Source organism: Tachysurus fulvidraco, chromosome 21 (genome assembly GCF_022655615.1).
Source record: "Tachysurus fulvidraco isolate hzauxx_2018 chromosome 21, HZAU_PFXX_2.0, whole genome shotgun sequence".
In the NCBI taxonomy this organism is placed as follows: Eukaryota; Metazoa; Chordata; class Actinopteri; order Siluriformes; family Bagridae; genus Tachysurus; species Tachysurus fulvidraco.
The window spans coordinates 8,461,442-8,488,893 of record NC_062538.1 but is presented as its reverse complement, the minus strand read 5'-3'; the positions used below and the strand labels follow the sequence as shown (position 1 = coordinate 8,488,893).

General features: G+C 37.9%; 1 protein-coding gene across 9 annotated transcripts in view; it reads right to left on the bottom strand.

The window, feature by feature from the left end:
• Window positions 1-8,673: 8,673 nt before the first annotated feature.
• ncam1a (neural cell adhesion molecule 1a) overlaps window positions 8,674-27,452 on the bottom strand; it is a 258,401-nt gene continuing 239,622 nt past the window's right edge. For 6 of the 9 annotated variants that reach the window (XM_047805604.1, XM_027134124.2, XM_047805606.1 and 3 more), the window contains 4 exons: window positions 23,044-23,251; window positions 20,992-21,108; window positions 18,391-18,822; window positions 8,674-12,447 (listed from right to left, as the gene is read on the bottom strand). In XM_047805604.1, the coding sequence (XP_047661560.1) occupies window positions 12,324-12,447; window positions 18,391-18,822; window positions 20,992-21,108; window positions 23,044-23,251 (881 nt within the window). In that variant the 3' untranslated portion in view covers window positions 8,674-12,323. The remainder of the gene's footprint in view (window positions 12,448-18,390; window positions 18,823-20,991; window positions 21,109-23,043; window positions 23,252-27,452) is intronic. The other 3 variants (XM_047805609.1, XM_047805610.1, XM_047805611.1) reach the window with 1 other exon arrangement.

Below are 27,452 nucleotides of genomic sequence, written 5' to 3'. Positions count from 1 at the left end.
CCTACTTTTACAGGAAGATGTGGTTGACTGACACTAACATAATAGCAATCATGCCAAGAAAAACATATGCACAAGAATATAGTCACTTAAAGCAACCTACATTGCCAGTCAAATGTTTCGGCACCCCCAAAGAGCATACAAAATAAAGAAACAAATAAAGAAATCTTTGTAGAACACTTTAACTTCTTTCAGGTCTCTAAAGTAGTTTTCTGTTAAAGGCATTTGCACTTGGAAGGTAAACAATGCAGCTTATAGATAAACATCATGAACAACGCAAGTATTAATTGCCATTTTGTTCTTTTCTGAGAAGATGAACTAAACATTTTACTTATTCCTTGTGTCTTTGGTTAGATTTAAAAATAAAAGTAGTCATTCACACAATCTTAGCAAGTGAGAGAGTCTTTAATATAATCATATTTATCTAAGTTTTCATTTTATATGGTTATAATAAACCAAATATATGATTTCTAGACATTTAGAATCTAAAATCTAGACATTTCTAGACATTATGTCAAGCTTGAAACAGTCTTGTTCTATTGGCAGATAATAAAAAAAAATGGTGTGTGTGTGTGTGTGTGTGTGTGTGTGTGTGTGTGTGTGTGTGTGTGTGTGTGTGTGTGTGTGTGTGTGTGTGTTTAAAATTGTGTCAATCCAATGTCTGGATACTGAAGTGTCTGATGGCTTTGGGGAACAAATCATAACATTCATTAATTCATTTTCTACCACTTATCCGCACTACCTCGGGTCACGGAGGGCCTGTGCAGGTGTCATCGGGCATCGAGGCAGGATACTCCCTGGACGGAGTGCCAACCCGTCGTAGGGCACACACACTCTCTCATTCACAAACGCAATCACACACTACGGACAATTTTCCAGAGATGCTTAATCAACCTACCATGCATGTCTTTGGACCGTGGGAGGAAACCGGAGTACCCGGAGGAAACCCCCGAGACACGGGGAGAACATGCAAACTCCACACACACAAGGCGGAGGCAGGAATCGAACCCCCAACCCTGGAGGTGTGAGGCGAACGTGCTAACCACTAAGCCACCGTGCCCCCAGAAATCATAACAGGGCATGATTAATAATAGACAGATTCACCCTTATTAAAAATATTTTCAATGATTTTTTGCAGTTTATGCCTGGCAGTGTTAAAAAATTCAGAAACTTTCAATCTGACATGTTTGTCCTAAGATTTAACCTAATTTACGATCAATTACAACTCAATTTGATCTAAACACAAATCTAATTCAAGAAGTGAAAAAATACAGATAATATAGTGGTATTAAGAATTATTGTATTCTTCTGACTGAGATAAATAATTTTTAGCATAATAATTGAAACAGGGATAAAGTACAGAAAGGTTGAAGCGCTCTCGTTTAAGAGTTGCACCTGCAGAGCGGCAGATGAAAGAGGCTAACAAAACCAGCAGCTGGGCTGATGTGTCAACAGCAAGGACAGATTTAAAAGGGAAACTCTGAAATGATGGAAGTTTTTCTTCCCTAAGATGGACAGTTCAAAAGCAAATGCTAATAATGCCACCAAAGCCAAACTTACATGTTTGAAAAATATGTAAGCTTCGCCTTGTCTAGCCTTAGAAATAAAACCTCAGTTAGATCTATAGAGAGAAACTATTAGTAACATTCCTATAAACATCTGTGTGAGTCTCAAACACTGACATGAAGCAGCTAGAATTCAATCTACAGTCATTTTCGCACACTGTGTGCCACGATAAACTGAATCTGATTGGTTGATTCATTTTTTTTATAACAGAAGCTCTTCAATCATAGAGGAAAAGGTTCTACAAAGACCCTTGATGGGTTCTACTGAACACTTCATATTTAAAATCACTAAAAGGTTCTATATAAAACTTTTTTAAGGTTTCATACAAAAGAACCAGCCAGGGTTCTTCACATCATCATCATCATCATCATCATCATCATCATCATCATCATCATCGTCATCATCACCAGGCAATACACGTAAAAGACAATTACAAAATATAGCCGAATAATGTGAATACATGCACAAAGCAAAGTTTAGCTCAAAGAAGTATTATCGTTCAATATAGAACCCCAATGATCCTATTTTCTAGGACGGCAAAACATGATTTTTCTATTCATTTTTATATTCAAACTATTCATTCTATTCATTAATTTCTATCTTCTAATACATTATTGTATTTACAAGGAATTATATACAGACACAATATTAGTATATGAATAATAATGCATGTGTTAAAACTGCATTGATATGTAACAAAGAACACTAAGTTTTAATAATTGAGGAAATGATGTAGGTTTCTGTAAGAAGATGTTTATTTAACATTTTGAAAGGAGACTGTCAGCATGCTATAATGTCAGCATGCTATAAATGTCAGAAGTAAAATAAGCCTAATTTCAAGAGAAACAGAAGCTACTGATATATATATAGTAAATTGTTTTGTGAATGCTCTACAACATTTACAATAATGCTAGTTCTGGCAAATTGCCAGAATACAATAAGAAGAAAAACACTCTAGGATGTGACATACTACTTCAGGGTAGTTCACGGTAGTAAGTAACTACCTACATGCACGGACAAGATTTATCCCTTACTTAAGCACAAGATAAATAATAAGCACTTGAAAAAGTTGTCAGCTAGAAACGATCAACGTAATGTATAATAGTTTACATAAAGGTAAGCAGATGCACTATAACATTACACAACTTTTGACTTACAACACATTTTTCCAATTTTTTTTTTAAATGTTCCACTTCCTCCAAGTGAAGTCGATGAGTCATGCTTGGTGTGTGAAACTTTGCACTGGAGCTTCATGTCTAATGATGCTAACAATTAATTGATTCATATTGTCATTTTATTAAACAAGTGCATTAACAATATTCATTTCAGAGTGGAACTGTATTATCAGTCATCTGCCTAGATGAAACAATATAAAAAAATAATTAGACTCCTATTGTTCAGGATTTCTGACCAACAATGTTATAGTGTTTATGTTTACATTTATGGCAGACATTATCCAAAGCAGCATATGTTTTTAATCTCACTTTATACAACTGATCTACTGAGGGGTAAGGGCCTTGCTCAGGGGCCCTGCAGTGGCATCTTGGTGGCTTCTGTAAACTTATTCTAAGCAAGTCACACTTTCTCCTAACTCACTTCAGCGAGTTGGTGACGTTTTATTGAGGAACTGAATGTGGCTTGAGGCAGATTTTTACAAAAAAAGCATTCAGTGTGAGTTACTTCTGTAACTTCCACATATTGTAAATTATCCAGAGTTATCTGAACAAATAGATTTGGGATGAAGGTGATGTTTTTATGAATCAATTTATATACATTTATATATTAAGAAGTCATTTCTTTGGAACTGGAAGTTACACCACAGTAATTCTTTTATTTCTGGCTTATTAAAAATCCTTATTCTCATTCACTTTTGTGGTTGTTGTTTTGTTTTTGTTTTTATCTTATTGAAATTGTCTTTGCATTAGACAGTTGACACATGACAGTTTACTGTGGAGACTTTAGGTAGACTGGAACTAAAACCTGATTCCAAAGAACACATTGAGTGATGTAACAGCAGCATGATTTAGGGTTGGGATGGGGATATGAAGCACAGTGTTCTTGGCTGGAATGCGAGCTGGCAAGAATCGACGTGATTCAAGACCAAAAACACAGAAGCCATTGGAACTGCTTCTATATAAGTAGTCAGGAGAGTAAAGCGTGGAATCCGGATGTCTATTTTTAAATAAAATGTAGTCTTTTAACTAAGGAAAATACTGAGAGAGCGCGGTTTCCTATTACAGGTAAATAATCAATGATGAGTCCCAACACAAAGTGGAGTTACTGTTACTATCCCTACACTGATTAGTAATCCTCTTAAATCACAGCAATTTATCTATCTATGTGTGTGTGCATGTGTGTGCGTGTGTGTGTGTGTGTGTGTGTGTGTGTTTCATGTTATTGAGAAATTGCAGCTTAAAACTTTCCTGTTGTGGAAAACCTAAAAGAACAGCTTTACAGTACATCTGATATTTACAGTACAAAGCACTGACATTAGAGACTTCTTTTAAAAATGCTAAAAATAATACAATAATCTGAAACTATTGTATCTGAAAAAACAAAACGTTATATGGAGCATTGACCATACAAACCATGTGAAAGTTGTTAGTATATGTTAGTGATTCAATTTATTTAAATTTGTTTGCCTTACAGCTGTCCTGAAATACTGTCCAAGCTGCTTTTATAGTATACAGATTACCACTGTTCAATCAGAATAAAGAATTCAACAGTTTGATCTGTTAATCTCAGATTTTAATGGGTTCTAAAGCATAAAGACAGTTGGATGTTGTGAGGACTGGCTCCTGGAGCACTATCTGTGTTAAAGATCCAAACTAGGCTGTGACTTCATCATGTGGTCACAGGTCAGGCCATTGTTATGTGTTGGGGGTTGGGACAAGCAGCTTCAGGGTTTCTGTTGGTATGTGTTAGTTGTTACTGCAAGAAAACAGGCATCAGAGAGCATCAGAGACTTTGAGATTGTCAGTTCTGGTATCGAAATGGTGTTCATGGGTACTACATTTAGTGCATGTAAATCTTAAAATAAAACTTTTATAAAATATTTTCCAACAGTGAAAAACATGTATTTCTCACCGTGTTAGTGCATCTCAGGCAACGATGATCAACATTGTTTTCTGAAATAAGTGAACTGTTTGAAAGGAACAGTGTTGAGATTTTTTTGATTTGTTATTGAGGACATTCAACAGTCTAATAAGTGACTCAGTGTGTATCGGACTTAATAATTTACTTGACAAAAGTTATTTGGGTTACAAGGTTGTGCTTTCAGAGTGACTTTGTCAATGTAAATGTCACAAAATCAGAAATAACAAAATTAAATATCTTGTGCAACTTGCAACTTTCTGTTCCAAATATTCCATAGGGGTGATTTGGGTTCAGATTAGCAGGGTTAATTGAAAGAAGCATGAAATGTATTTTTTGGATTTGATGAGAAAGGGTTCAAACACTAATGCAAAATAAAAAAAGAAAGAAAGAAAATATTTGAATAATATAAAATATAAATAAATGACTTATTTCAGTTATTTTTCTGCAATATCCACAGAGAGGGTTGTGAAATACTTTTTAGATATGTGTAACTGTAATGTCAATGGCACCTCTATCATAGAAACACCCTCCTACATGCATAGCACTTGTTCACGACTTTATCCAGATGGCGTTTCCATTTAGAACGTAATTCCCTCCTCTGTAAATTCCTTAAAATCAACATCTTGAAAAGTTTAAGACCGGAGCATCTAAACAGGAAATATCGAAAACAGCTTAACGAGTGAACACATGCCCAATGTTTGGATGAGGGAGTGAGTCACGTACATAATTTGCAAGACAGCCAACATTACATAATCTACTTAGAGCCAAAGAGGTTTCGGACGGCCTAACACTGTGGCCCGATACTGCATAATCTAACCAGACACTGCAGCTCCTCAATGAGAACTCAGAGGACTTGAGAGACAAATTTGTGGCTTTTGAGGTCACTTTGGGACAGCACTTGTCTCTGGCTGTCCTTCCTGTGTATTTCATAACCAGGCAACAAACCGCAGCCATAAAAAGGCCGCCAGATGTGGCCTAACTGCAGGGAAAAGAAAGCAGCATGATTACTGCCAGTTCCTATCATATTCCTGTCACCATACAGTCAAATTTCCACTCATCCAGAGACTGTGTGTGTGTGTGTGTGTGTGTGTGTGTGTGTGTGTGTGTGTGTGTGTGTGTGTGTGTGTGAGAGAGAGAGATAGATATATATATATATATATATATATATATATATATATATATATATATATAGAGAGAGAGAGAGAGAGAGAGAGAGAGAGAGAGAGAGAGAGAGAGAGAGAGAGAGAGTCAACTAAGCCAATGCTTCTCGAAGGCACAGGTAGCTGGGATCACTTCTGTAGTTCACCAAAAAGTCTATAATCCCAAATAAATCTTGATCTCGGATAGAAATTTTGCACAATTTTACAAGATTTACAGTGTAAAGAAATAAATCTAAATCTCGCTTTAGAGGACAAACCTGATCCCAAACTGCTCAAATATAGCGCTTTCCTGCCACCTAGTGGTAATATTCATGAACTGTTATTTTTGTTATAGGTAACCGAAATCCTGTGTAAGTAACTCGGATTATTATCCAATTTTCTGTGCATGATCTCCTTGTGGATTTCCTCTTGATTCTCTGGCATCTCCCCAAAACATGGCAGGTGTGAATTGGTTACAGAATGGGATTATGGGAATTACACTGTCTCTGACTGAATGCAAGACCCTACATTGAGTATTTCAGAAACTATATCTCCATGGATTTTACATAAGATTTTACACAGAATGCTGCAAACAAACAATGAATACATTGATTGAGTAAAAAGACCAAATTGGTTCAAGCTCTCAGGAAGGAACTCAAATAATCATTTGACATTTGTGGTGAGCAGAAAAGCATCTCAGCATACACAGAACATCAAAGTTTGTGATGGATGAGCTACAACAACAAAACAAATCATCACACTGGGTTCCAATCCTGAGAACCAAGAACATATATCTTAGGCTATCATGAGCACAGACTAACCAACATGCTCTTTTTCTAGTTTTCCAGTGTCATCAACTAGACGTTTGAGGCTGCGGCCCCTCAGCACACGTTCTATGTAAATTCTAGAGACTCATGTGTGAAAGTCCAAAGAGATCAGCAGTAATAGAAAATACTTAAAACCAGTTAAAAATCCACACCACAGTTAGAGTCACACGGATCCCATTTTCCCCTGTTCTATTTTATGTAAACGTTAACTGAAGCTTTTGACCTGTATTTATATGATTTTATGCACTGTGTTTACACACAGTAGACTGATATCTCTCTGTATCAGGTGAACAAGTTTATATTAGATGCTGAATGTACACTGGCTATATAGAGGAATAACAATAAAAACTGTGTGTTTCTATACTGTCATAGGCCACATTCCTATTCCCGGTGTTTTCCCACCTTGCATCCAGTTTTCCCAGTATAGGCTCTGTATCCACTGAAACACTGTTAACTAAAGAAATCAATTATGAACACCTGTATTAACCATCAATTATTAATTTACAGTGATAAATTATCTGTCGTTGTTTAGAAGCAAAATTTGGAACTGAAACATGGCTGAAACTAAATTACAAAAAATGACATACTAGAGATACTAGAGTTAGCAAGATTATTAACATGCTGTATCCATGCATTGTCATTGGCTTAATACTAAAGTTTATGGTTTGTTAAGGTCAACTAATATAAATAATGTTAAGAAAAACATTATATTATTGCACTTTTATTTCCAAATGATTATTATTGCTAGCATCACACCAGTTGATGTGTGTATGTTGAGGTTAAGCTCTGCTGCCACCTGGTGGATGTAATTTATCTATAGTTTCCAGTCCCATTTAAAGTTAAAGCTGCAAATGTTTGGATCCCTGAGAGTAACTGACAGAGTCCTGGATAATAGCCATAAGACATATGCTTCAGGACCCATGGCTAGCTCTAGGGTGATTGAATTATTTAGGGTGCCTTGTTATTGTGGCATGTATGTGTTAGCATTTTTCATGAATTAAGATGGCTGATTCATCCTAAAGAGTTTATAAGTGCTGACGATTTGTGTCAGAGGTAAGATGTGGTATTTGTGCCTGTCTGTTACTGTGAACAAAGAGTGGCCTTTCTCAGTTAGTTCTTGGATTGTGTACTTGTCCATTTCAGTGAAGTATGCATGGCCGCTATTCTTATTAGTCTCACTATAGGAGATGTGGCCTTTGTGCCTGTCTGTCATAACCAAGAGGGAGTAGCTTTTGTGGTGGACTGTCATAGTGAAGGCGGCATGGCATTTGTGCGTGTCTGACACAGCAAAGGAGGCGTGGCCTTTGTGCCTGTCAGTCACAGCAAATGATGACTTGAAATTTTTGTCTGTCTGTCACAGCCAAGGAGTCCTTTGTGCCTGTCTGTCACATCCAGTGGGGTGTGGCCTTTGTGTATGTCTGTCATAGCCAATGGGGCGTGGCCTTTGTGCCTGTCTGTCACAGTCAATGGGGCGTGGGCTTTGTACTTCTCTGTCACAGCCAATGGGGCATGGCCTTGGTGTCTGTCAGTCACAGGGAAGGGGTGTGGCCTTTGTGAATGTCTGTCATGCCCAAAGAGGTGTGGCCTTTGTGCTTGCCAGGTGCAGTGAAAGATGACTTGAACTTTATGTCTCAGTGAAGTAGACATGGTCTTTGTTCCTGTCTGTCACAGTGAAGAAGGCATTCACAAAGGCATTTCCTAAAAAAAAGAACGTGCAGTGTATTTGTGCTCTGCTATACTAATGCACTTTTAGAAATGACTGCCATAAATATCTGTCCTAATATTGAGTTCTTTCTGCAACAAAACTTCCATTCCTAATGAGGTGAACTGCACTTTCAGGGCATTTTTATGAGTTATCAGATGCCACCAGGCAAAGTGAAAACTAAATGAAGTGTATCATTTAATTACTTAGCTGGGCCTCATTAGGTCCTGGTAACTGCTCATTGGCTAAATATTAGCCTGTAGGAATGACATTTCAGTAGAACATTTTATATTTAATCAGGGAAATGCATTTTTCTGGTTTAAAAACAAAATGCACAGCAGACAGATAAGAGCTTATTGTTTCCCATTTTATTGAACACAAGAATTTCAGACGGAATGAAAAGTCAAAATGGTTCGAGTTAATACTCAGTATTTACACCAGTGAGAGACAGAGTGGAGAAAGAAGGTGGCACCGGTGCATGATGTGGTAAAAATCTGTATACAAGAGTGAGAAGGCCCCTGCAGCTGAAAATAGATGAGTGAATGATTGTGTGAAGAGGGTTTTGGGAGGAAAGCTGTGATTGATGAAGCAAAAGAGTGTGTGAGTCAGCTCTTAGCCAAAAGACAGCTACAGTTTTGGATTTGTTTACTTGGCTCAGCATGTGAGCTGTTGGAAACAAACTTTTCTGCAATGACATGAGTGCAGTGGTAAACCTCCAGCATGTAAACTCACATAGATATTGGTCCCACATTAAATGGTGTCAAAAGCCATTTCAATCACCAGCATGTCTTCAATCAGAGAAACACACAATGATGTCACGAGGTGCAGTTTCTGGTACAGTATCATCATTAAAGGAATAGTTTGGACAAAAAGTGACAATTTTCCACTCTTCAAAAATGTAGTTCATCATTTTAGACATGTTTGGTGTACTTTTGCTTTGCATTGGAGCTAAAGGCTAAAGTAGCTAACATGGAAGCTAAGCTTAACTAATTGGTATTCACCTCAAAAGACATACAGGTGACTTGGATCAGTAATGTGATTTGTAATGAAACATTTTCACAAAATATATTATTGTACATCTGCATAAAACGTATTACAATGAAACCATCTTAGCATCTGAATCACTTTGAATGTACAATTTCACATAAATAAAGCTGCAGCTTTATGTCCTGAGGGAGCGATTCTTCAACATGCCATGCTGCTGTGACTCTTTAGCTTTGTAACCTTTTTTTGTTTTTAAATAGATTACACCATGTAAGAAACTACATAAATGAATCTGTTTGAGACACTGAACAGTTCAGTGTAGTCTGAGGTGAGTGTGTAATGGAGACAGAAACAAGCAGCTACAAAATGTTGCTTATTGTTAGCTACGTTAGCCTTTTGGCTCCAGGACTCAAGCAAATTTCATATAAATTCTTGGCTTTGTGGTACAAATTGTGTACATTTCAGATATTTTGCCAAACTATTACTTTGGCTTATAAGTGCAAAATATATTAATAAACCAAATATGCAACAGCAACTTCAGAAAAACATCAACAGTGACTCAAAACAGAAAAGGAAAGGCTCTTATTGAATGTTACATGCTGGTTACTGATTGGCTACAGCATGCAACAGTCCGAGACGGAGAGCTGATGGATGTTTAGAGTAAATATGAGCCGTGTTTATTTATTTTGACGATTTTGTACAGCATTAATACGAGAATGCGAATGTAGAAAAAATACCTAAAGAAAGTTAGCAGAAAGGCTTCCTCACTATAAAGTCACGTTACGTAATATTACTTTATTTTCAACAAGAACCTACTCTTTATTTTCTGAGTATTGATTATTGGTGTGTTTCTGAATTTGCTGGTGTGTTTTTGGTATTGGTGTTGCATTTTTGGTTTGTCTTTTTTGGTTTCACACTTACAGGCCATCATAATTTAATGTAATGTAAAAGAATGACAAAAAAAAGTGACAATGTTAACAGACCACATCTGGACAGAGTACTCATTTATACCCATAAACAACAATGGAAATCTTTTGTCACTGTTCTTCATTTAACAATTTACTAGCAAACCTTGACACCAATGACATCTAGTTTAGAATACATTGCATGCTTGTTTCAGCTTTTTAAAAATTTGTCGTTATGGACATGGATACATTTTTTGACTGGACCACAGAAATGGAAAAGCATGGAAAAGGGACTCAGATAGCTCGTCCAATAGGTGTGAAAATGACGTGTCTGCGATAGTGGCGAGCTTTTCTGTTCCTGGGGCACTAGTTGAGGTGTTTTAACGTTTCTGATCGTGAACGTATGATCTTGTTTTGCATCAGGTAAAGAGAGGCAAGTCTTGAGGGTCTTGAGCTTGCTACTAACTCGATCACACCCATGTACACTCTCAGACCTCCAAAAGTACGCAACACAAACACACTGAAAAAAGAAACGAGTATATTCACAGTTTACAGAGCAAAAACGGTTCCCAAGACAAGAATGTTATTCTGGTCCCAAACTACCTCTGCTACTCCCCTAGTGGTACAGACCAACCGAATCACTCAGACTACATACCTTTTAACATTGAAGGCACCTTCTCCTTTGAATCTTGACAAGCTTTCATGTATATTGGTATTGGTTTGTGTTGGTTTATACATTTTACGGAGATGGAACATTACCTGTACTAATAGCTACACCTTTCACAACCTATGGATATTTCATAAGTCTATGACAAAGAACACACTGTATTCACACTAGGATATATCACGCATTCACAGTGCACAAACTTGCAGACTAAAGAAATTGGAAAAAACTTTTTTTTTTTTTTTTTTTAACTTTTTTGACTGTTCAATGTTTTAACTGGAATAATATGGCTTAAATAAAGAAAACAATATGGCCATTTGTTTATTATGCATACACAAAAGGCTTTTGAAAACTATTCATTATTATTCTTTGTTAGCTTTCAATTGGGACTTGATCAGTGGAAGGACTGTTTATTAATTATCCAATCTGTGACCTCTGCACCAGTAGATTTAGTATCATCTTCCTGTCCAAACACTCTGGTTTGGTCCTATCAAAGACTGAAATCTGGAGAATAACAGCAAGTTCCCTTTCAGTTGATGTACACAAAAATACAAATGAGGAAGAAAATAATAATAAAAAAAAGAAACGCTGGATGTGATAACTAGGTTGTTTCTGTTGTTAGAAAATGATCATAATATCTGAACGTGACCTGACTATGCCTCTCAATCATACTGTATAACTATGCCTTAGTTTGTTTCATTGTTTTTTAATGGGAAAGCTTTTTGCTTCATGTTCATCAACATAAAAAATATAAACTCAGGGTTATAATGAAAACAACAACAACAACCGAGGGGCATTATGGGACAAATCTGCAAAGCAAGCATGCGAGCAATCTATTTCTACTTCTCAAAATGAAACTGTAAAAAACAAAAAAACAAAAAAAAACACAATAAAAGGCAGTTACTTTTATACATTATTTAAACATAACAAAACGGTTAAAAAATATTCCCCAAAATCTGTGTGTAAAATAATAAAATAGGGCAATACTGCATGTAATAAAACAGTACATAACTCAAAGATGAGAAAAGTATTGACTACACGTGTGTGCACAAAGTAAAAAGGCATTATTCAGGAGTAAAGCTAATGTTCCCCGTTACTAACTATTCACACTGATATTATGCTTCTCTTCCTAGTAAAAGACAGCCGGGATTGTGCTGAAGAGTTGAAGTAGAGTGCACTAAAGGTAAAAATAAAAAAATCATCTTCCTGCTGTATCTGAATAAGGAAAAACAGTACGAGAAAGAACATTCAAGAAGAGGAAAAAAACAAACAAACCAAAACCAAAAAAAGGCATGTGCACGAGTTCTTTAGGCGCTCTATAAATCTACAAACTCTTGTTCTGCAAACTCATAGAAGACACTGACTGAAGAAAGAAACCCTTTTTTTAATTAAACCATTTGTTTCAATGCGGTGGTGAAACTCGGATGCCCTCAGATTTCTGGATCACGCTTTGCTCTCGTTGCCGTTTGTCTGCGGGGCCTCGTTGGGGACCGTCTTCACCTCAGCCGAGGGCTTCTTCACGTTCGTCTCGGGGGCTTTACTCTTCCCGTCTTCGACAATCTTACCGCTGGGGAAAGACAGAAAAAGTGACAGAAAGGCACTTTGTGAGCTGTAGCAATCATTCCAGTGAAGAGTGTTTTGGGAAATTTATCCCAAGAGAAACAACGCAGTTCATACATTTTTTCATGACGTCAGAGATGGAGCATTACGGCTCATGTTTTAAGGAGAAGACAAACCCAGACAGAGCAATGTGATGTCGATGCAGATGACAGTCGGTTGATGCGAGCAAACAATTTGATGTTTGTTCAGTGCGCGATAATTCACTGACATGTGAAATGATTTTTCCCTGAGGGATGGCTGAAAGGGGATAGAAAAGGACTGCAGTATAAATTTTGTATAAATACGAGACATTTTAGAGTTTTTTTTTCCTTCTACAAAGAGAGGTTTTTCCCACATGATTTCTCAATGGACCAATTCATTGCCAGACTAAATTGGCAGTAATGGAATTCACTAGCCTTGTACCAGTGTGCCAAATCATTCATAAATGGATAATGAATCATGAAAATGAATGACGAGCCTTTTGCAGGAAGAAAATTAGGGGAGACGCCACTAATTGCATGTCTGACATGTTTTCTCCTTTCAGACATGGCACTATTTTTAGGCGATCTGACCTGCAGCTATTAGCTTGTTATGCATGGCTGCTTACTACACATATTAAAAACAATGTGAGAGAGGCGACTGTTCAATTTCAGGTTCCCATCAAACTTTAACCTGGGACCTCCGGGAAGCTATGATCGGCTTCTGCGCTTTTCCACACCCACCTGTCTCAGGCACAGAGGACTATTGTTGCAAAGAGAATAGGATCGGTGGAGTGCAGCCGTCTCCTCTTACCATCTACACCGTATCAGTGGTACGACACAATCTCAGCCGTGGACACTGTCAGGTTCAGCAGGCCAGGCTTTTGTTTCCTGTCCAAATGTGCTTGAGATGGAAGCTGAGTATCTTTAACTTCACCGTAGCAGGCAGTTGAGTATTGTGACCTTAAGCACAATGGAGTCTGAGTCTGCTAGCGACTAGCAAGAGTGAGGAGGCACCGGGTGACATACACACAATAATACACTTTGTTTAGAGGCTTTAAAGCAAGAATAGCATCACTGAGGTAGCAAAAAAAAAGTCCAAAGTGCACATATCTACTTCTGAGCTCAAGTGATGGTGAGAACATTGCTAACAATAACATCCCAGTAGGAAGACAGTTTTAAATTGAAAACCACTAAGCCTTTACTGTGGCTTCTGGCTTACAGTATAAATGACAAACAGCACATTACCTCTTACACTTTTACTGCCCAGCTGCGAGTTTACCTAAATATAGTCTGCTCAAAGCCAAACAAGTAACCACTAACCAGTAACAAACGTGTCTTTCTTATCCAGTGACTTTACCTGTTCAGGGAATTGTTTTTAGCTGGGAAAAACTGAAAAAGCATTCTGTACAGGTGGTCGAAAATCATACAAACTACAGCTAAACTGCACATCTGTTGAAACATATTATATAGCATCTGAGGATTGTGTAATAATCACCCAAATAATGTTCTATAAAAACTTACTTGGAAAAAACAAAGCCTAGTGGGAAGTCCAATAGTAACCATCTGGTAACAACCGGCAAAGAAGCCTGCTAGATTAAATTGTTGATGGAACATATCATTTGGTTTGGCTTATCATTTGGTTTGGCTACCTGAGAATTAGTAGTTATTGATTTTAATTTGCATAGCTCTAGGGTCCATCCTGAGCTCAGGATTGTGAGTTATCTGTACAGTGTATTGCATGGTCTCTGCATGTTTCTTCTGGGTTCCTCACTTACTTCCAATTCATGCCAGCAGGATAACTGACAAGCCCAGATTGTCCCTAACTGTGAATGAGTGTGTGATTGTGTCTGTGTGAGTCTGGTGCAATGGATTGAGGAGTCTCACCTAGGGTTTGTTCCTGTCCTTTACCCAGTGTTCCTGTGATCCATTTCAGATCATCTACAATCGTGGCCAAGATAAAACAAGCACTGAAGATGATCAATAAATAAAAATATGCTGCTACAACATTCAGGGTAGAGAGAGAAAAGCTGATCATCTGATTCCGATTTTTTTCTAGAAATTGTTTAATCAAAGTCACCATTTATGTCTTGATTATCAGGAGTACATCCAGATGGAGTTTATCCATATAAATGCAATCATTTGCAATAGATCTAAATCCCATCGCTCAAAACACTTCAGATGGACTGAGATGCATTTAGCCATATGCTGCAGCTGTCACTCCAAACCCACACTAGACAACAAAAACTCCTCCTAACATTCGATGCACGTATTTCGTGAATGCTCATCTTGCACTTTTAAAATATTTAGCGAGATGTAGCAATTTTTAACATACATTTAAACTAACAAAAACAATAATAAGACCATTGCAGGCCACCATCCAACATCTACATTCACACCTAGGCATAATTTTGAGTAGCCACTCAACCTGCCAGCCTGTTTTTTGAGAGGAATTCAGAGGAAATCCACACAGACTTGAGGAAAAATTCCACTCAGACAGTAACCCAAGCTCAGGACTGACCCCATGACTCTGGAGCTGTAAGGTGACCACTGTGCTGCAATAGATGCAATGAAATGACTGGGTGAAAATGAGATCAAAGCTACAGTATAAGCTCATAGAAACAGAGTGAAAGAGAGAGAGAGAGAGAGAGAGAGAGAGAGAGAGAGAGATGCACTATGGTCAAGTCATAGCAATTCATTCCACCGGCATTCACAGTTCGACCTCATATTCGAGTTGACTTCCTCAATAAGGTGGGATCAAAAGACTAAGAGACAAAGACAAGCTAAATATTCATCAGGGATCCATTTGTTCTATTAAATTCGTTCAGGTTTTGCTGCCTGTGACTTTACCTAGGCCCAGAGATAAAGCAGGCTCAATACCTTCTGTCATCAGAGGCAGGTGGTGAAGGCCTACTACAGGGGACTCTCTTCTTAGTATCCCTTTTTGGAGTGAATGACTGAACAGAGGCTAGAGGGAGGGGAAAAAGGCATGTGATGTACGCTAACTGGGGACACATTCTAAGTTTCTGATAAAACAAAGTACTCCACATAAAGATGATGAGAATATTCTTTGAAAGCCTGTGTAATATATATATATAAAAACTCAATTCTTAGCAGGATCTCCCAGCAGCTTGCTTCCTTTGTCCTTCAGAAGTATTATTTGGATACTAAATCAGGTCCATTTGTGTGTGTATGTGCCATTCAGTTGCCTGTGTTACAATAAACACAGTAAACCCAAAGATGTATTCACCATCTCAATTCACAATTTTCAGCATCAAAAGTTATTTCCAGAATGTAGCAGACTGACACGAGATATTACTACGAGATATGTTTGGTTCGTTTATTCTGAAAGCAGCATGCAAAAAAAAAACAAGGCCCCACGTTTATGTAAACCGACAGGGCATGCCCAGCCTGGCAGTAGCAATAGTAGGCAAACACGCTTGCGATGAATCACCTGAGGGAGCAGGGATAGTACCCTACCTCCCAGTCACATTCATTAAGACAAATCTCTTTCTCCATCAAGCTTTAGAATCGCCTAAATCACACTTCCACTTGGGATGCATTAAGACCGCATATTGACTTTTTACTGTGCCTGTTCGTTTGAGAGTGCCGAGGGCGTGAGGGAAGCTAAATGAGAAGAAATGCGCCGATTTATTTATGGCAGGAGCTTCCTGTTTGCAGTCACCCCTCTCAGAGATAACAGAGGAATCAATTAGTTCATTCCTGAAAACAAACCCCCCCCAAAAAGGCAACCAATTTCACACTTTCATAATGGCGTTTGCGTTGAACGCCTGCCACAAACGATCCAATTTTCACCAGTGGCACAGGTAATTCATGCAGAACAACTCTGTTTAGGAACACTGTACATTAGAGTAGGTAAAAACAGACACGTGCCCCTTTTTCCATCGAAGCAGTTTGAGTGCTGGTTCGGAGCCAGAGCCTAATTTAGAACCAGTTCTTTCTTTTTCGAACAGCCAAAGCACCAAAACGTTGCTGGTCTAGACTTAAGAACTGCTTGTGTCAGGGGCTGTCTACTGTTAGCACATTTAATAATGTACCTTAAGTATACTAATGTTTAATACACTTTTACTTTACCGCAATATGATCAATTATCAGCACACATGATAGTAGGTAGCTACATTCTAAGGCTACCTTTTTCTGTGATAATGATAAAATAATGTTACTGTATGTACGTTCTCGATTACAACCTCTGTTTATACAAATTACATGGAGCTGCATGTACGTGTTGGATTCGCCGCGTTTGCATGCCAGTGTAGGTTCACAAAGCCATGAGCATTAACAGTAAAGCAACATCCGCCATTGTTGATGTTGTGTTTGTGTTCGCTGCTGCTGCGCTAAAGTTGCTGGGACACGTGACACGTATACAGTGACGTCAGACTCGGCTTTGTGATGGCTCTCTAACCGATGGAAAGGCAAAACGGTTCTTAGAAGTTTCACCAGTGGAACCAGCTTTGAACCAGCACCAGCACTAGCTCTGAACCAGCACCCGGTTCTTTTTGGTGGTAAAGGGGTAATGGTGGCTATATGAGGATCCAAGGTTCTTGTCCTGATTTTGCACTGTGAGAGCAGTCCCTGGGTCTACATGGGAGTTAAATTTGCTTAAAACATCCTTTATTACCAAATAGACATTCTTTTCTTTGGAACAATGAAAATAGTGGTTTAAATTATGCAATATTCATAATGGCTTCTAGACTCTATATATTTTGTTTCATGGCCAATCAAAAGGTAGTTTTTTTTTAGATTTACGTTGTATCCCAAAAGTCTCCATACATAAGGGAAATTAATTCTTTTTAGCACAAAATCTTCCAAAATATTTCATTCTTAGTATATATTATATATTTTTTCCAATTCCCTTTAAGAATGCCTTTGAGAGAAGAAGAACATATCGAAATTACTCTTCCAGCTGGAAATAGCTCTTAAGTCTGCACCATGCAATTACATGCAGAACACCAGATGTATTAGCATCATGGGTGCAGGAGATGCTTCTGAGTGTTTACAAAGAAATGGCAATCACGTAGAGGATGTTTCATAAATACAACAAAATTTTATAAAAGTGTTAATTTCCCTTATGTATAGAGACTTTCGGGACACTGTCTAATTTGCTTTATGTTGACTTCCCTCACTGTTCTTGAATATTTGTCTAGGTCAAGGTTTAAACTGAAGATAACAAACCACATTTCAAGCTACTTTTGCTATATGGTAAGGAGTAATAAGAGTCTATTGCAAACACAGCATTGCCCTCTATCACCTTTTTTGTTACTGTATGTTTGATAAGGTCATATATATTGCATCTATACTAATTATGAAAACTAAACAAAAAAGCTCATGCTGTATTGCTGCAAGTTCAAGTCCCATAACTGAAACAGCCTTTTGTGGTTTGGAGTCAATAGAGCAAAATTGGCCATATTTCCTGTGTTTATCATAGTGACACTAAACAATCAAGTGAGCTGTACGACCAGTGCAAAAACGAGTGCAGACAACGCTAGCTAGCTGATGGGTAGGAACTGGCAGGTGACCACATTTGGGGAGAACATGAGAAATTTTTTTTAGTGAGTATCATTATGTATTTCACACAAAGCACTACATCAAGATGTCTCCTGAACGAGTTTATGTTTGGTTGAATTTTTTTTTGGCTCAGGTACAAATCACTTGGCAAAATCTGGACATAAATCCAAGATCCTCTCATAAGCAGCAAATGGTTCAAGCCTGGAGTGATACTGTATTTCCTCATGAAACACTCATATTGGTGAAATGAGGGAGTGAGTGGAATGAATGTGGGTGTTAGGAGAAGGAGACTAGCACTAACAGAAGGAGAAGAGTGGTGAGAACAAAGACTAACACACACACACACACACACACACACACACACACACACACACACACACACACACACACACAAACTAGAGCCATACTCGTCCTGGCTGGGCACAGCTGGTGCGCTGGTGGAGTTGGAGTTGGCCAGATCAGCATCTGATGCGTGGTGGGCTCCTCCATCTACCTGTGAGACTGTAGCTGAATCTGTATTTTGGATGCCATCTGTAGCATTTTTGGGTTCAGATGAAGAGGGAGTGGATTTGGGGGTTTCAGAGGGCCGAGAATCTTGCGAGGAGGGACCATCACTGAGGTCCACCAGTGGTGTGTCAGCAGGAGGGGAGGTAGGAGAAGTTATGCTGGCTTTGGGGGCGCTAGTCTGAGAAGGGGCTGCGATTTTGGGGTCAGGCACAGGGGCGGTGCAGGAGTTGAGGGTGGTACTCTCACTAGCGGGACTGTCAGTGACGGACTCTGAGTTAGTGGCTAAAGAGGGGAGCAAGTCCACTACTGTGGCAGTGGTGTCAGCAGCATGCCTGAGAGGAAAGGGGAAGATGAAAGAAAGGTTGAGAGACCGCAAGAGAGAGAGAGAGAGAGGGGAGAGAGAGAGAGAGAGAGAGAGAGAGAGAGAGAGAGAGAGAGAGAGAGAGAGAGAGAGAGAGAGAGAGAGAGAGAGAGAGGACCATATTGTCAGTGTGGGAGGGAAGCCAAAGACACATATGCATATAGTGTAAGTGGGGGTTGGGCGATATGGAACAATCGTATCACAATACTTTGTTATGATACACAATATGTATCATGGTTTAGGTTAGAAATAAAGAAACAGCAAAGCAACAGATCCACATAAAAATGATAGTAATGACAATAGTTTCAAAAGTCCTGAAACTTGATTTTTCCATTCATAACCCTCTGTTACATGCCTAAGTTGGTGATCATGAGAGTGGGTTATGATGGAAATAGGAAAACATAGCAAAATGAGTGGGAAAATGGGCAAAGCTAAAGTTTTAAACAGTGCCACTGACACTGAGGTTTGAGTAAAAAAATAACAATAACAGGAACAGACACTTCACTGAATTACAGTGTTTGAGGCTGAAATGTGCATTGCTAGCTTTGAAAACATAAATGCTACTGTCCTGAAAGCCAGTTTTGAAAATGTTGAAGGTTTGAAACCCTGTCAAAAGTAATAATGCGTGAAACTACAATTTACATCTGTTTTTATGTATGTGAATGAAGGCAACTTTTAGCTAATGATAGTTGACATGGAATCAGTACTAATAGGAAAATCTACTACATGTTCTTACTAAAGCCAAGGTAGCTACACAGCAAGTGGTGATTAGCTACACTTAAGCAAGTAAATAAATAAATAAATAAATAAATAGATAGATAGATAGATAGATAGATAGATAGATAGATAGATAGATAGATAGATAGATAGATAGATAGATAGATAAAGCTAGCCTGCTATACAGAAATATTAGCTTAGCTACAATGAAAAAAGAAGCATGATAAATGTTTGTGCCAATTAAAACTGCATTTAATATTAAAAAAAAAGTATCACCAACAGCCTGATGTATCCTACTTCCTACATCACAAAGATATTATTGGTAAACATGGCTAGTTAAATTAGCAAACTAATACTTTGTTAGTGATACTGCTTCCTGCACCAGTTTTGTACAAACATCAAGTTTTCAACACAGACAGTTTTAGAAAGTAATCCTGTGTGAGGAGTTAAGTTTATTTAGTAAGGAAGAAAGTAATGGCACCCTGGAAGAGGTGTAAGAGTGCAAGCTGCGGTACTGGAAGATTAGCTACAGCTTTTAGGAGACATCATGTTGTCAGCTTTTTTTTTTTTTACAGGGTTTTGTTAGTGTAACTAAACGTAAATCAGCTGTTCCTTTAAACGCTTGGTTATTTACAAGCAACTTGGTGAAAATGTCTCAATTGGTTTGGCTCTATGAAAACATTTACACACAACTTTATGTGTTGGAAGATAAGTGATGAAAGATAAATGTGGCCCAATTTTATTATTCCACACTGTTGTCAAAAAAAATGCTTGTATTATATTAATGCTTGTAAAGTGAATGCAGTTTACTGTGATTTTAATATATTCTCATATCGCCCACTGCCCAAGTGTAAGTAGTTGCAACATTCACTTTAAAAGGAAAAAAAAAAACGAATATATTTATGCCTGCACTCATGTCTCAAACATTCATGTCTATAAACATGCGCTAATAAAACACAGTGTAATTAAAGTGATAAACACTACATGACTGGAAAGGCAAACAACAGACTTGGGAGTGTTCTTCCCTGCAATCGGGCGGACTAATCACACTAACAGCGAGACCTCTCAGTGTCAGAATCATGTGGTGCGTTCTGAAGCATAGTTTCCTCCTTCTCATTCACTGACCATGCTTCACAAATAGCTCTCCAGCAGGTCATGTATTAGCCTCTATTCAAAGCACTCCCCACGCTCACTGTTCTGACATTGATGTCATTAGCTGCCTATTCTCATGAAGCCACTTCTTTCAAAGTAAACCATAATGCATGCCAATTCTTTGTGACCCAAGCCACCATTAACTCCACCTGAGAACCTTTTTCCTTGCTTTGCATGCATGACTTATGACTTCTATGCATAGATATGTGTGTGAGTGCATGTGTGAGACTATGAGTGTGTGAGGGCATGCATATGTGTAAGAGACACTCACTCAGGGTCGGTAAGTGGGGTAGTCTCATTGGGTTCAGTAGGGATTCCTCCCTCATGGTTGGGGGTGCGCTCTTCTTCGGTCCTCACTTCCACTATGGGCTCTTTAGACTCATCTTTACTGGAAGAGGATGATGGAAAAAAGATCAATATTTGTCAGACAGAGTACAGTGTTATAACCTTAGATATATATTAGTGACCTAAGCAGCTTTACAGATTCTCGAGAGCAATCATTTGTTATTTTTTTTGTGCTAGTAAATGAATGGTTATCTATGGATGTAACTTAAAAATCCAAATATAACTAATAAATCCTCTGTCTATATGTGCTGCTTTTTCTACATCATCACACTAAACATATTATGTGTAACAAATCTATATAAAAGCTTTTCACTGATTTTTCCTTGTATTAATATTAGATAAAGTTTAACTTTAAACACCCAATCGCAACTTTAAACTATTTATTTTGTCAAGCATACTTACGCAACAGAGGTAATTTAGTCATATTGATGAAAAAGTTATTTGTCAGATGGCAAGGCTTTTAAAAATTTGAAAGTAATGGACCAAAATCAATGATATTGACCGAATTCTGTTCTCTATGGAAAAACAACAACAACTTTTTTCTCCTTCTTGTATTTCATCGAGAGAAGTGCATTCAGTAAGATTTACGTCTATGGTTATGGCGTTCAGTTATTCATTTGTTTCAGTATCATGGTGTTAGGGTTTGGCCTGTAGATGATCTTATTTTTCATGTGTGTGATCTTTTTTTCAGTTGTGCTTTTTAACATTTTTCATTAGATAAAAATATTTACTCTCTAAAGCGTCTCATGGCTTAATGTTTGTTCATAGCTGACTTGCTTCAGAGATCTTCCGTCCCGTGTATGAATTTTAGAAGGATAGTATCATGTCAAATGGAACACTAATGCCTTTTTACTAACTTAAAAAAATATAAGCTGTTTTCCAGTTGATGACAAATGAAGTCAAATGCATTTGGCTGATGCCCTTACCCAAAGCGACTTACATTTTTTTGAATTATACAGCTGAGCAATTGAGGGTTAGGGGCCTTGCTCAGGGGCTGCAGCTTGGTGGACCTGGGGTTTGAGCTTACAAACTTCCAATCAGTAGTCCAACACCTTAACCACTGAACTACCACTTCCCCCTAATTAATTAAAAGGATAAATAAAAACTTTTGTAAGAGATGTCCACCAGATTTGTCAGCTGTCTTTCCTCTATGTAAGCAAAGCTGTGAGCCCAGAGTGCATAACGTGTTCAACATTCCACACTTTTTTCCAGATGAATAAGTGCATCATCCGGGTACTCGACGTGCACTAATTTTTGTTGGAACCTTCAGTGTCAAACTACTCTCACTATTTATACTACACAAAAGCATGGAGTGAATAAGTACGCAATCTGGGACGCATCTAGATATTTTTGAAAATGTCCTTCGAACACAGAGAAAACTTAACAAAACTAGAAACAAAACTAAAATTCAGAAAACATTTTGCTAACCCAAAACCTGTAGATTTAGTCATTGTATTTTTTTTCTTTTCTAGCTTATTTTTAGACATTTGGCTGACTCCTGAAGCCATTTTACTCTTCGATATGATTAGCATAATACATCATCAGCTTTTAGCGCAGGTTAGCCTGGCCAATCTTTCTAATACTTTTCTTCCTTATTATTAGGCTTCAGAGATTGTAATAGGCAAGATTTCCCTTAATACACAGACTATAATACCAGCCTGTGTTAAACTCATACAGAATTATACCATTTACAGGCCAATTTTACTGTAACAGTTAACTTTAATGATTTAAGGTCTATGACAAAGACTCCACATTATTCTTATTTTAACCGGTATCACAGTGCCCTGCTCTTAACTCCAATCGAACAACCCATCATATTGCCATTATTCTCATTCACAGTGTCAGGTTAGCTCCAATCAGACCTGTTATGAGTTTTCCTACAGAGCTGATGGAAATGATAATGAAAGTAGAGGTTTGATGGACGTAGTGGTGCCTGTAGCACAGACGAAACAAAACTGAAAAGAAATGAAGTGCTCACGTGAAAGCTGCCTTGCCCTCTTCGATGTCCTTGCCCTTGGAAGTGGGGCCAGACTTGCCACAGACGTTAACAGCGATGCACATGAGCAGGCCGCATTTGTTGAGGAAGTAACAGGTGACGTCCACACCAACAAGCAGCAGGAGGAAAACCACGATGAGTATGCCCACGATGGCTCCTGTACCAAGGCTTGTACCACTGACCACTGGGTCTTCAGCAGAAGAAGAAGAAAAGAAATGTGCTGAGTGTGGGCTTCTGAAAATGAACATCTGATGCACAAGACTTCTTCTTTGACAAGGACTTCTAGAAGACTGTAGAATTAGATTATGATAACACAATACTCAAAGCAACAATGCACTAAAAACCAGTTTGAAGCACATTCTTAACATGACATTTATATAACAACTTATTTTACTGATTTGTTACAGTATATAAATGTCATGTTAAGAATGTGCTTTTATTAGAAAATAAGCACATTCAGAGTGTTAACAGTAACACTAAGCTCACGTTCCAAATCCTCGTCTTTGATTTTTTTTTTCTATAGCAGCACAAATGATTTATTCTTTAAATACAAAGAATATTGTATCATTTCTATCACTCTATCCACACATTTTACTCCGTGATGATCTGCATGGTGATCTCATCCACGATAACCACAGACATGTGTTATGACATTTTCTTTACGGAGAAAATAACAAAATGCTCAATGCAAAAAAAAAAAAAAAATAGTTACTGAATTGTCAACAAATACTCAAAAAGTTTCAAAAGTTTCATTTATTAAAACCCTGTTAAAGGGCTCTACATAGAACCTTTAAGAGTTCCCCGAGTTGTACAGCTAAATGATGTGGAACAATAAAAATTTTTCAAAAAAATGCCCAAGGTTATACATTTTCTTCAAGGTTTTGTGTCATCAGGCTGTACAGTAAGTCAAGTACACTGATGATGTTTTTCTTTGAGCATGACTGAAGAAATTAAGAAATCATTGGAGAAAAAAAAAGTTTGTGAACTCATGAAAAAGTATCTGATATTTACTGAGTAAAAAAAAGTATCTGATATTTACTAACTTTACTGAGTTACTTTTCAAATCATTTTAATTTCTCAGAACAAATAAATGTTTTAGGTTAGAAATACACTGAACTCATCAACTTGTGCTATTACTGTGCGCATGCTGAAATTTCAAGACAATTTGATTGATTTTTATTACACATTATCACTGCTCCATTTCTCTCTTAATTGTTGCTCTGGGTGACCTGACCGCTACTGATTTCAAGAAGCTTTTTATATTGCTTTGAAAGTACGCCTACGCTTGTACACTACTTTTCACTTCCTGAAGACAGGGGACTCATGCTTAATTTGTATAGTGAAAGATCACCAAAAAAGGAGAAAAGGATTCGATTTGAGTAGGTTAGCGTTAACCGGAGCAAAACAACAGAAACAGTAACTTAAAATATTCTGCTTCATTAGTCATCCAGCTGAATACATTTTTTGTGCATCCTTAAGGGGAAAAAAACACAATTATTCATTGTTCAATGAGGAACAAAGCCAGTCTCTCTCTCTCTCTCTCTCTCTCTCTCTCTCTCTCTCTCTCTCTCTCTCTCTCTCTCTCTCTCTCTCTCTCACACACACACACACACACAGTCCTATGGTTAAATACAACAGCTGAAATGTACAGGATAGCACTTCCTTGGAAAAACAGAATAATATGTACTCAGTATAACAGAAAACTGAAACCCTGATCATCCTGCATTACTCATCTGGACAACATCCATTTTCAGAGGCAAAGGTTTTTGCAGCTCATGTTTTTTCATCTAGTGGAGTTTTTACACAGAAACTGTGCTGGCATGAAATTGAGACTCTAATCTTATTTTAGGGGTTTGGTGCTTTACAGTGATGCTACTTTAAAGGATTAATAAACACAAATACTGTACCCTATTCTATATTTTAACAGGAAAAGAAATACTACTTACCAGTGCTAAAAACATTTGCGTTGTGGTAACAGTCTGAAACTTGAAGATTTTCTTAAATATATAGGCACAATTTGAAAATCTAAACATGGACAACACTTTGAAGGAGTGAGTAATTGGGTAGGTGTTGGAAACATAGTGAGAATATTTGCCTTTACTTTGTGAGGTTATGAGTGCAATATGAGCAATATGAGCAATATTAAGATCGTTTTAATGTTCTGCTACTGTCACTGTGCCCTTGAGCATACCTGCACCCACGCAGCACTCCAGGGGGAATGAACTGGCAACCGGAATTTGTGCTCTGAGCAAAAGAATATCAGCTGTCCATATTAATAATGTGAATACATCTATAGCAATTACACGTTACACTGCAATTATACAAACTGGATACAACAGCCAGTCATTCCAGCTGCAAGGTTCATGTAATATGCTTATATGATATCGTTTCCGTAGTGACAACCTTTAAGAGACTTCTATGGTGGAAGGATGCTCCATATAAACTTACAAAACTTTGTGTAATCATCGATAAGGTCAATGTTCTGTAAGGTGATATTTAGTGAACATTATAGAGGAGTTTCAGAGCTTTATAACAATCAGAGATACAGCTGTACCTTTGGGATTTTTGATGCTCTTTGAGATTGAAGACATCACTCGATCACTCCCTAACAAAAAAATACACTTTGTCTTATTAATGTCAAGACAGGAAATTAAAAGCTATGGAGGAACCAATGGTTTATTCAACTGGAGAAACTGAGAAATAGTAAGAAATAGGAAAAATGAAATAAAAATATTCTGCTAATTCAGCCCTCCTGTTAAATAAATAATAACTGGCAGCATTCAAAGATTCTTCCTTTCCTCCAGAACAGCCTCTGTGAAGCCGTGTTATCTTTCCACAGCATGTGCGTTCCAGTCAGTCATCACTGCCAGCTTCTAATGCTTTTCAGGGTTGAGAGCCTGAGCTATATGGGATACGTCTGATTAGACCACCAGGTTGAACATGAACACCTCTTTTAAGTTGTCTTGTTATGTCTTAGCCTTCTTAGAGTAGGTTGGAAAACATTATTTCCGGCAACTTCTTAATATACTAGCCTGTGAATTTCGACTAAACCGATCTGATCAGGGACCGTTCAGCTCAGGAAGTAAGAACCTTCAATGTTGTCCTGGCTGTGTAATTAATTGTCATTAGCTGACATTCTGTCAGAACTAAAATACCTATATATATTGTAATGCACCCTTAATTTTGAACCTTATAAAGAAATACTATTAAATGTGTCAGGAGACTATGAATTATCGATGTGTTCAGAGCAGAACTGGATTAGAGAAAAAAGCAAGGCAATATTCACAGCACTTTAGAAAAACGTGCAGCTTCTGTGTGCATCAGTTAGAACATTCTGTATACAGCTTCTCTTACACACATTACACAACAAACACACACACACACACGGGTGTGATTGGGGGATAAGCCTGACCTACACTTATAGTCCATTCACAATTTTATACTAATAAAATCAAACCATTTACCGAGCTCCCATGTCTTGTGGATGGGGCAGAGTTATCTTGGAAGAGACCCCTCCCACTAGAATAAAAAGGGTCCACAAGATTTTCCTTTAATTTGTCACACATCTGTGGTAAAGATATGAACTCATATTTAGGTTATCTAGTGCTGGTTTTTGTCTTCACAGTTCCATATGTTTGAGAAGCCTTCTTTAGTGTTTTAAAGAATTCAGTACTGAATTTTTCTCTTCTTCGATCCTCAGCAATGTCTTATAGATACGAAGTGATCGCTCACCGGGACAGCTACAATATACTGCCACTCACACGTTATCTCCCCTCTGTATTTCTTCCAGCTTTTTTTCTCCATCTCTGATTCCAGCTGGGTTTGGGAGAGCACATCTGGCCTCAGAAAGTGGGATACATGAGTGGCAGCTTTAATCTACTGCCCAGCTCAAGAGGTTCAGGACTCTCTGCGGCCTAACATTTGTTTTCCTCTGCTTCGGGATGCATTTTAAGCGCAGCAATAAATCACATCACATGTCTATGAACAAAGGCTGGCTCTCAGCTCTCCAACGCTGAAGCCCCCACCTGCTGAATCAGCAACATGTCCTGAATGTCCTATAGGCCTCTCACCTGTCTTCACAGACTCTCACTGCGGAGATGACAAATTGAATATAAAACACTAGTAATGACATGAAGGAAAATGTATCAGGCTGTTTAAAAAATTTCTTCTGGGTATGAGCTATCTTCTAGCATATATGTACATTTAAAAAGGAAATAAATATTGAATGAACTCATGATTTTAGGCTGGAAGCTCCTCTTCTCTCGAGTCTGGACAGCATACTGGATAAATACAAGTTATTGTCTATTTAGCAGCACATTTACCAATAATATTTAATGGGACAAACTGAATAATGGACATTTTGGCAGAACAATATTCTCCTAATTACTGTA